Raw genomic sequence first — 10,496 nt, 5'->3', positions numbered from 1 at the left:
CTAGTTGTCTTCTAGTTGTCTCCCAGTTATCTTCCAGTTGTCTTCTGTGTTTTCTTCTAGTTATCTCCTAGTTGTCTTCTAGTTGTCTTCTAGTTGTCTCCTCGTTATCTTCCAGTTATCTTCTAGTTGTCTTCTTGTTGTCTACTAGTTATCTTCTAATTGTCTTCTAGTTGTCTCCTAGTTGCCTCCTAGTTATCTTCTAGTTGTCTCCTAGTTATCTTCTAGTTGTCTTCTAGTTGTCTACTAGTTATCTTCTAATTGTCTTCTAGTTGTCTTCTAGTTGTCTTCTAGTTGTCTCCTAGTTGTCTCCTAGTTATCTCCTAGTTATCTTCTAGTTATCTTCTAGTTGTCTTCTAGTTGTCTACTAGTTATCTTCTAGTTGTCTTCTAGTTGTCTTCTAGTTGTCTTCTAGTTGTCTCCTAGTTATCTCCTAGTTATCTTCTAGTTGTCGTCTAGTTGTCTCCCAGTTATCTTCTAGTTGTCTCCTAGTTGTCTCCTAGTTATCTTCTAGTTGTCTCCTAGTTATCTCCTAGTTATCTTCTAGTTGTCTCCTAGTTGTCTCCCAGTTATCTTCTAGTTGTCTTCTAGTTGTCTCTTAGTTGTCTCCTAATTGTCTCCTAGTTGTCTTCAGTGTGGTCTGCTAGTTGTCTTATAGTTGTCTCCTAGTTATCTTCCAGTTGTCTCCTAGTTATCTTCTAGTTGTCTTATAGTTGTCTTCTAGTTGTCTCCTAGTTGTCTCTTAGTTATCTCCTAGTTGTCTTCTAGTTGTCTTCTAGTTGTCTCCTCGTTGTCTCCTAGTTATCTTCCAGTTGTCTCCTAGTTATCTTCCAGTTGTCTCCTAGTTATGTTCTAGTTATCTCCTAGTTATCTTCCAGTTGTCTCCTAGTTATCTTCTAGTTGTCTCCTAGTTGTCTTCTAGTTGTCTCCTAGTTGTCTCTTAGTTATCTCCCAGTTGTCTTCTAGTTGTCATCTAGTTGTCTCCTAGTTGTCTCCTAGTTATCTTCCAGTTGTCTTCTAGTTGTCTTCTAGTTGTCTCCTAGTTGTCTTCTAGTTGTCTTCTAGTTATCTCTTAGTTATCTCCTAGTTGTCTTCTAGTTGTCTTCTAGTTGTCTCCCAGTTATCTCCTAGTTGTCTTCTAGTTGTCTTCTAGTTGTCTCCTAGTTGTCTCCTAGTTATCTTCCAGTTGTCTCCTAGTTATCTTCCAGTTGTCTCCTAGTTATGTTCTAGTTATCTCCTAGTTATCTTCCAGTTGTCTTGTAGTTGTCTCCTAGTTGTCTCTTAGTTATCTCCTAGTTGTCTTCTAGTTGTCTTCTAGTTGTCTCCTAGTTGTCTCCTAGTTATCTTCCAGTTGTCTTCTAGTTGTCTTCTAGTTGTCTCCTAGTTGTCTTCTAGTTGTCTTCTAGTTGTCTCTTAGTTATCTCCTAGTTGTCTTCTAGTTGTCTTCTAGTTGTCTCCCAGTTATCTCCTAGTTGTCTCCTAGTTGTCTTCTAGTTGTCTCCCAGTTATCTTCTAGTTGCCTCCTAGTTGTCTCCTGGTTATCTTCTAGTTATCTTCTAGTTGTCTCCTAGTTGTCTTATAGTTGTCTTCAGTGTGGTCTGCTAGTTGTCTTATCGTTGTCTCCTAGTTATCTTCCAGTTGTCTCCTAGTTATCTTCTAGTTGTCTCCTAGTTGTCTCCTAGTTATCTCCTAGTTGTCTTCTAATTGTCTTCTAGTTGTCTCCTAGTTGTCTCTTAGTTATCTCCTTCTTGTCTTCTAGTTGTCTTCTAGTTGTCTCCTAGTTGTCTCCTAGTTGTCTTCTAGTTGTCTTCTAGTTGTCTTCTAGTTGTCTCTTAGTTATCTCCTAGCTGTCTCCTAGTTGTCTTCTAGTTATCTCCTAGTTATCTTCTAGTTGTCTTCTAGTTGTCTCTTAGTTGTCTCCTCGTTATCTCCTAGTTGTCTTCTAGTTGTCTCCCAGTTATGTTCTAGTTGTCTCCTAGTTGTCTCCTAGTTATCTTCTAGTTATCTTCTAGTTGTCTTCTAGTTGTCTCTTAGTTGTCTCCTAGTTCTCTTCTAGTTGTCTCCTAGTTGTCTTCCAGTTGTCTTCTGTGTTGTCTGCTAGTTGTCCTCTGTGTCTCAGCAGTGGACGTTCCAGCTTCAGGTTCTAACCAGAGGAAGGTTCTTGTCATCATCACAGACCTCCACAGGGTGGCGCTGTAACCCAGGAGAGATGATGTCATTCCATCATTCCTGCCTGATGATAACGTTTACTGATTTAAATAATCTTATATCTACTTTCCCCACTAAAGGTGGTCTGTGATCATTTTAATATATATTTTAGGGTATAAACACGTCTGCATCTGAAACCCTGGAACCATAAATGAGCTTTAAGTCTTTTTCTTTTTATTTAAACTCTCAATCCAGCAGACAGCTACAGGTTAGAACTGAAGACTAATTTAGCCTTTAAGCTATTAACCATGTTTGTCTTGTTGCCTAAAAGCTGATTTATGTCTTTATGATTTCCTGAATGAACACAAACAGGTCAGATCATGTACTGGATTTAAACCGTTTACATTTTCCTCTGATAACTCAGAAAACAGCAGCGTGATATTATTTAACTCATCAACTATGCATTTAAACCCTTTTTTATTTTTAGTACTCATATAAGGATTCTTAACAAGTTCAGCCTCATCATTTATTCATCTATAAAAGATAATTTAAGGATAATTCAATTTAAAGATAAAACCTTAAATGGACAAATAACATGTAAGTTCTATTTTTTCATTTCTGATGAATTAAACCAGAGAACCGGTGTGTTCATGTTTTCACTGAAACTGAACTTCAGGCAGTTTCTGGTCGTTCCTTCAGATCTCCACTAAGTGGCGCTGTTTCTCAGGACTGCAGACTCCTTCATAACTCCACATGGATCATGGACTTGTCTGACAGATATCATGTGATATTTGGAGTTTAAAACATCTAGAGAAATGTGGAAATATTGTTCTAAGTTATTGTTTTATAAGTTTTAATGTTTGTTCTGATCAGTAGAGTTATGTTAGTGGACATCATTTGGAAGATTTCTACTGAGTCTGATCTAAATCCTGTCAGTCAGACTTCATCCAGTCCTACCATCAAACAGAGCATCTATCTATCTATCTATCTATCTATCTATCTATCTATCTATCTATCTATCTATCTATCTATCTATCTATCTATCTATCTATCTATCTATTATTGTGAGCTCGTCCTGTCTAAACCATCGTTTCCTTTTTTTTGTTTATGAATGAATCCTGCGTCCCGTGATCCAATCAGCCAATCAGCAGCTCGCACCTGCTGCCGTTAGCAGCTCTTTAGCAGGAGAGCTTCAGTCTGTGTGAATCAGCTGGTAGCAGGAGATCAGCTGGGCCTCACCACCGATTCATGCCCGCGTCATGTCGCTGAAGAACGGGAACACCGTGGAGAGGCGCATGGACCTGGCCTCGCTCTTCTGCATGATCGGCCGCCACGGACCCGCCGTGGCTCTGGCCGTGATCGCCGTGGTGTCGGTACTGGCGGGGTTCGTCCTCTACCGGACCGTGAGAGGGAAGCGGAGGAAGGCCAGGGCCGGAGGGGACGGTAGCTCCGGGGAGGAGCGGGACGCAGGGCTGGTCCAGACCGAGGAACCGGAGGAACCGGAGGAACCGCGGAGCCCCACGGAGGAACCGCGGAGCCCCACGGAGGAACCGCGGAGCCCCACGGAGTCGACAGGTAAGAATAATAAAAAGATTTCCTATCAGTGGAAGGTGCTGCGGTTTGCTGGATTTTATTCTGTGGATAGATGATGGATGAATGCTGGGTTCCTCTAAACCTGCAGAGAACCTCAGAAACGTCACGACACACCACGAGGAGCCCACAGTGGAACACACTGGGTTTATATTGATAGACAATGAATGATTGGACAGACAGGGTTTATATATATATATATAGATGGTGAATGATTGGACAGATGAGGTTTTTATATCCTACATTAAACAGGAACTCTCAGCTCTCTGTAGACCAGCCCTGGTTCATTAACCGACCTTTAATTAATCAGATGTTCTAAAACCCTGATGCTGTTGTTAATCTCTGCTCCTGTCTTCTACTTTACATCTGTCTGACATCTGGAGGAACTGATTTTATTACAGATTAAGTTTTTGCTCTCTAATGTTAAAAAATGCTCCTTACCTGCATCAGTTTATTAATTTTTAAAAAAATGTATAAATGTCCATCACAGGAGTATTTCTGCATCATGAGTGCTTTTATTTTTGTATATTTTAGCTGGTAATACAATAATAGTTATAAATGCACAACTTCTACTTGTAATCGAGTACTTTCAGTGTGGTCCTTTTACTCTGTTAAACTTCTATGTTTTATGGTGCATTTATCACTTAAGAGTGTTTTTAATCGCAGTATATTTTAGACTTTATTGTGCATTTTGTACTTTACAGTATATTTCTTATTAGTTGCTTACTTAATGACCTAATATTTCTACTCGTCTTCTGTATTCTCATCACTTTACTGTAGCAGAAGAAATTCCCCTCTGGGATCAATAAAGTATTTATATTCTAATCTAATCAGTCTTTAATTAACACCTGTGTTGTTGTATATTAAAGAGGTTAATAGAACCACTGTCCACTCTTTAGACTGAAACCTGCAGCTAATTGAGAAATGTGTTAATTTCTCAGATTTACCTTCAGTGATTCACCCACAGAGCTAAACTATGCTGTGATGAGAGGTTTAGGTCAGAAACTAATCAATCATTCCAACTCTGATCTGTTTGTTTGAAGTGTGACGGTCCAAAGGTTCAGGAGATAAACTGTCCTCAGAAAACCAGCAAATATCAGAGCTCCATTTTAGTTAAATTACTTTAAGTGGCTTTATTCACATCATCTCTTCTACTCAGGTGGTCTGTAGACGACACAATAAAGAAGTCAGACATAAATAATTAAAGGAGCAGAATCTAGAAATGAATCAGAAATGCACTGAATATGTTAAAATGTATATTAGTGAGTAGAATGTCAACAGCAAGTTAAATGTTTTTAATGTTTTGCTGTAGATGTGGGTGAAGGATCATCAGATGATGAACTTAAAATCGGACATTGTTCCACCGCTGAGCAGAAACCTCCACCTTCTCCTCCAGCTGAGAACAACCTGCTACCAGACATCTCTTCAGCTGTTCAGGACGAAGTAGCAGAGAACAATCGGAGGAGGGAAACGTGCACGGTGGCTGGAGTGGAGAATGATGGTTGGAACCAGGGGGACGCTTTAAGGGACGCCGATGAAGATGGTCGCAGGTTGAAGCTCCAGCTGACTGATAAGGAGAGCTACGTAGAGGAAGAGAAGGTGAGCAGATGTTGGACAGAAGATATAAAATTAAAGGCAGGTTTCCGATTTCTTCAGTTTATTGGCGCTAAACTTTAAACCCTGCCTCAGTTTTTTACATGAACAGTGAATGATCTGTTTGAGCAGCATCGTTTGGGTTTAGCAACTTTTATTCTTTGGGTTTTCAGCTTGTTTCTGTGTGATTCAGTCTCACAGCAGTTTATCACAAAAAACAAACCAAAAAATAATCTCTGGAACCATTCAACACCAAAAGCAGCCAGCTAATGATGAAGCATGTAGCTGATGAGAGGTCACATGTTTTTAATATGAAACTGACCATGGGTATCCACTCCCCAACCCTAGCACATATATGAACATGTATGTTTATCTGCAGATAAGAACTGAACTCAGACATGGTTTCTGAATGCTGATGATGCTCCAGGTCTACTGGATGTGAATAAATATCAGCTGAGGCTGTTGAAGACGATCCCAGGATATTTGTGAAGTTCTTCAGCCTCCAGGTTCTCAAATATCAACTAAAGCAGATTTAAAGTTTCATATGGTGGAATTGAACACATCAGCTCTGATCAAACACTGTAAAACTATTTTAGTTTGCACCATTACAAGTTTTAATGTCTAATAATTTCATACAGGGAGAATAATGAAATGGAAAGCCATTGACAGGATTACTTCCTTAGATCTGTTAAGCCTTTTCTGTCTATATTTCTGTGTTTTACCAGAAAGCTTCTCCATAATGTTTACTTCATGTTTCATTCATGATCTGCCTTCTAGCATATAAATAAACCCACCATATTAAGTGAATTTACACCAGAGGGGGTCTTTAAGCCTCAGTCAAGAGACCGTTAGCTTAGCTTTGACCATAAATAAAGAATCTTCTACCTCCTCTGCATATCCGTTTTCATTCTGTCTGATTTTAGTCTTCTGGGTGCTTTACTCTGCCTAGAAAGCATTTCCATCCACTGTCTGACTCAAAGTCATACTTAAAGATATTAACTTTCTCTTTCTGCCTCTAGGTGCTGCCAGCAGAGTGCCAGGAAGATGTGACTGCAGATAAAGATTCTTACAATGAAGACAACCTTCAGAACGTCTTGGAGAATCCAGTCTGCTGTGAACAGAAGCTTCATATGAGTGAAAACGGAGGGGGAGATGATGAAGCCACAGAGCATACCAATAAAACGGAGTCCCACTTGGAAGAACTTGTCGTCCATATCGAAGATATTCGTGTCTGTTACAGCAAAGATCCAGAGAATCCTCATCCAGAAGATACTAGTCACTCTAATTATTACAGCGATGATCTCCTCTCTCCAGAGGAAGAAGGTGAAAATGAGGTAGAAGATGACCAAGTGATCGCTCAACCAGCTGAGATGGTATACTCTACATCAGAACAAGAAACCAACCAGTCTGAGGTTCTGTCCAGTCAGAACAGTGATCAGGATCATGAATGTGGTCAAACCAGTGAAGAGAGTCAAGATGTACAGGAAGACCTTCTGAGCAATCTTCCAGATGTTCACTTCGATGCCCACATGCTACAACAACATCTGCAGATTGAACAAAACAATGGAGAAGGTCTTACCTGGAATGAAGAGGATCATGTTGTTGAAGGTGAAGTGCTGAGTGATAGTTCAGCTAAAGTGAAAGAAGAAGAAGAAGAAACCACCCCAGTGTTGGATAAAGATGCTGTTCTTGATGTTCCTGCTCCTGATTTGACGTCTCTGAAGGAAGAACTTCAGAGTGAAAAGAACCAAGGAAGTGTTGCCCAAGAAGGTAATCTGCCGTCTTCTCAGCTGGAACAATGTGATGAAGTGACAGCAGAAGAAAGTGATCAGAATGATGGTGGTCTGAACAGTAAAACAACAAAAGACATGAATGAAATCCATTTGAAGAATCTCACTAATGTCAGATTTGACTCCTCCACACTACAGCAACAACTGCAGACTGAACTACAGAGTGATCTCACTTCCAGTCAGCAGGACAGTGTTGTGAAAGAGGAAATGCTGACTTCTGTGGATGAAGAACCAGAGCCAGAGAAGACTGATGGCATGTGTGGTACAACAGTTGAACCCAGATGTGTGGATTTCCCTGAACTGTCATCAGATTTTCCACCATCAGTAGAAGAAGATGAAGCTACACCAGCTTTGGATAAAAATGCTGATCTTAGTCCTCTCAGCTTGGATGTACCGTCTTTTGCAGAAGAAATTCAAAGTGAATGGAAGGAAAGTGATACAGCTGTAGTGTTGGCTGAAGAAACTGTTGATAAGGTTATGTCCTCTTCCTCCAAAGGCCAACAAAGTGACCCTATGGATAATGAAGAATCATTGGAAAGGATGGGAGATCAGGCTGCCCTGTCTACAGAAACCTCTCATCCTGACATACCATCCACCGTCCAAGACAAACAAAATGACCAAAATAATGCAGACCTTCCTGAGGTTGGCGCTAGTGCTGCTCCTGTCAAGAATAAACCTCCCCTTTCATCCAATCAGGACATGTTTGGCCACGAGGTTGAGGACAGTTACAACAGAGCCATGGACCAGTTTCTGGAGGAGATGGCAGCCAAAGTTAAACACAACGAGAAGAAAAAGCAGATAGATGTAAAAGCTGTTGAGACTAAGGAGGAAGGAGCAAAGGAGAAGGAAGAGGACTATGAAAAGACTGAAATCAGTATCATGGAGGCAACTATGGATAATAATGAATGGATCACAGATGGAAACTACCAAGTCCTGCCCTGGATGAACTTTTCTGTCCCCTCTTTTATCCAAAACCACACAAAAACTGAACCAGTTCCCAGAGAAGAACCTCTCCACAGCTCTTTTCTTGCAGAAGCTCCGTGTATAGATGCAGTTATCCCACTTCCTGTCGTTGAACAAACCAACACCGTCTCCCTTCTAGACGAAAGCTTGGAAAATGGCAAAAAGGTGGTGGCAGTCCAGCCCATGCCCCAGAACGTCAACGTGATCTTCCGTATCCACTATCACACCCACTCACCTTACCAGAAGGTGGCTGTTACTGGGAACCAGCAGGAACTGGGAAACTGGAAGGAGTTCATCCCGTTGGAAAGAGCCGAGGACGGGCTGTGGTCCAGCGTGGTCAGCCTGCCTGCAGAGAGCCATGTGGAGTGGAAGTTTGTGGTGGTGGATAAAGGAGACGTCTGTCGCTGGGAGGAATGTGGAAACCGTCTGCTGGATACCGGCAGTGGAGATGACCTGCTGGTGCACAGATGGTGGGGAATCTTATAGAGATCTGAGGAAGATGTGGGACTGGATACTGGACCAGGTTGAGTCAAATATATTTACTCATCAGTAAATTCTATTGAGTCATGATTTGCTTAATCTATGGGTCAAAAGATGTCAGGAGAGCTAGCGTTAAAACTGGGTTAGATTTGGTTGAAATACACATTTTCTACATGTTTAGGTTGCTTATATCACCAGTTTTAAACTTTTTTGATTGTTTTTTTTTTTGCCATTTTTCAAGCTAGAAAAGTCAAGTATTAGCAGTTATTGATACTTTAGGTTTTCTGTTATGCGTTTCTCTGTTTAATTTAATTGAAAATGAAAAACCTTTAAAATGTTGAGGTGTTACCCTGGGTTATCAGTACTTGTGATGGGCATTTCACTACTGAATATTTTATTTTCTAAGGTCTTATCCACATGTTTCTTTTGAAATTCATCTTTTTCTTTGCATTTTGGTCTTTTGTTCATGTGGTAAGGCAGTTTTCAGTCACTGATTTTGGGTAATTTTCATGAAAACAAACTGATTTTAACCTTAAGCCCAGTTCTAACCTAGTTACAGTAAACTGGTGACATTTCCAACCACTGAAGTTCCCAACAGCTTTTAACAGGGATAGAACAATCATCTGATGGACTTTTCTTTAAGGACTTCCTCCTAATAACCAGCGGTTCATTGGATCTTTCAGGGAACTGGACAGAAACATCACATTAACGTCTTCCTTTTCATTTCCTCTTGTAGAAGTATCTCTGTTTATGCAAACTGCACCTCCTTTGAAGTGGTGATTTTCATGTAAGAGTTTAATTTGTATGAACTTTTATTCTACTGTCCATATGCTGCTTAAATACGCCCAACAATCTGAGAATAAATGCACATAGTTCACTTTTACTGCAGCAATAATTACAGCAATAACTGTTGTGTCCTGTCTGACTGGTGTCTATCAGGTTCTCTGGATTTACCACTAAACTGTGATATTGTTGTGACTCTGATGCTGCTTTTAATCTGGTGGGACTCATGCATGTAGATTATCCCACTGTCATTCTAAATGTGCCTTAAATGTGATTTTTCTATTCCTGTCTTTGTTGGACTTCACCTGTTTCACTGCAGGTTTAATGGATTATTCACACTGAGTCTCAAATGATCATTTTGGGTTTTAGTTCTTTAAAAATAGACTTCTGTGTCTCAGATTGTATCAGTAACTTAATATGCAAAACTGTGATGATAATGCTCCAAATGAATGTTATTAAAGTGGAATAAAATAACCTGAGTCTGTCTTTAATTTATGCACTTTAATCCACTGAAAGTCTAACGTTTGAATATGGTTGAAGGCTTTTGCTCATATGTAGTTAATGTTTGTCTTCTTTTAAGTGATAATTCATGTTCAGGGGTTACTTTTGCACAGAAGTGAAACATTTTATTTCCAAAAATCTAAATTTTTCAGTCAAGCTAATGGAAGATTTGTATTTGTTTGGGAGCATGAAGAACTTTTTCATTGAACATGCTCGTTTTTTGTCCTTTCTGAATGTTTTAAAGCTCTACTTGGATATCTCCTGCAACAAAGATGTCCTTTAATACAGCTCAGTTTGCAGATTTCCACGTTATTTTCCAGCTAACGTGTGGCAATGTCAGGGCTCTGCTGTCTGAGTCCTGCTAATCATTCACCACTGTTGCATCAGACAGACTTTAGTGAGGTGAAACACTGAAAATAACTCTGAACCTGAATGTCCTTTATTTAAATGACTGTTTACTCAAACCAAAGCCCAGACAGCGACCTTGTTTGGAGTCCAGCTGGCTCAGAGGCGGCTCACGCAGAGAAAGCTTCATCATCGGGTGGATTTTTAATGTCCGATTGAAGGTGACTGCTCTTCATCTCCTCTGTCTAGAAGCTGTCTGAACAGGACACTTAAACATACATAGCAGGAAATCCGTGCCAGTCCAGT

The 10,496-nt window shown here is 40.2% G+C and overlaps 1 protein-coding gene across 2 annotated transcripts; it reads left to right on the top strand.

Annotated features, from left to right (window-relative positions):
- Window positions 1-3,315: 3,315 nt before the first annotated feature.
- stbd1 (starch binding domain 1) lies at window positions 3,316-9,818 on the top strand. 2 transcript variants are annotated; one of them, XM_051938663.1, is made up of 3 exons: window positions 3,316-3,720; window positions 5,132-5,334; window positions 6,348-9,818. In XM_051938663.1, exons 1-3 carry the CDS (start codon window positions 3,405-3,407, stop codon window positions 8,565-8,567), a joined length of 2,739 nt encoding a protein of 912 aa, XP_051794623.1. In that variant the 5' UTR covers window positions 3,316-3,404; the 3' UTR covers window positions 8,568-9,818. The 2 variants fall into 2 exon arrangements, with proteins under 2 accessions (XP_051794623.1, XP_051794622.1); XM_051938662.1 differs by having other exon boundaries at window positions 5,048-5,334.
- Window positions 9,819-10,496: the final 678 nt, after the last annotated feature.

The sequence above is a fragment of the Acanthochromis polyacanthus genome, chromosome 18 (genome assembly GCF_021347895.1).
Source record: "Acanthochromis polyacanthus isolate Apoly-LR-REF ecotype Palm Island chromosome 18, KAUST_Apoly_ChrSc, whole genome shotgun sequence".
NCBI classification, from domain to species: domain Eukaryota; kingdom Metazoa; phylum Chordata; class Actinopteri; family Pomacentridae; genus Acanthochromis; species Acanthochromis polyacanthus.
Note: the sequence above shows the minus strand (reverse complement) of the source record. Positions and strands in the feature narration are given on the sequence as shown.

Coding starts and splice junctions, on each gene's coding strand:
- stbd1 (XM_051938662.1), top strand. CDS start 3,405: ATGTCGCTGAAGAACGGGAACACCGTGGAGAGGCGCATGGACCTGGCC. Junction 3,721..5,047: donor GAGCCCCACGGAGTCGACAG/GTAAGAATAATA, acceptor GTTTTGCTGTAG/ATGTGGGTGAAGGATCATCA. Junction 5,335..6,347: donor GCTACGTAGAGGAAGAGAAG/GTGAGCAGATGT, acceptor TTCTGCCTCTAG/GTGCTGCCAGCAGAGTGCCA.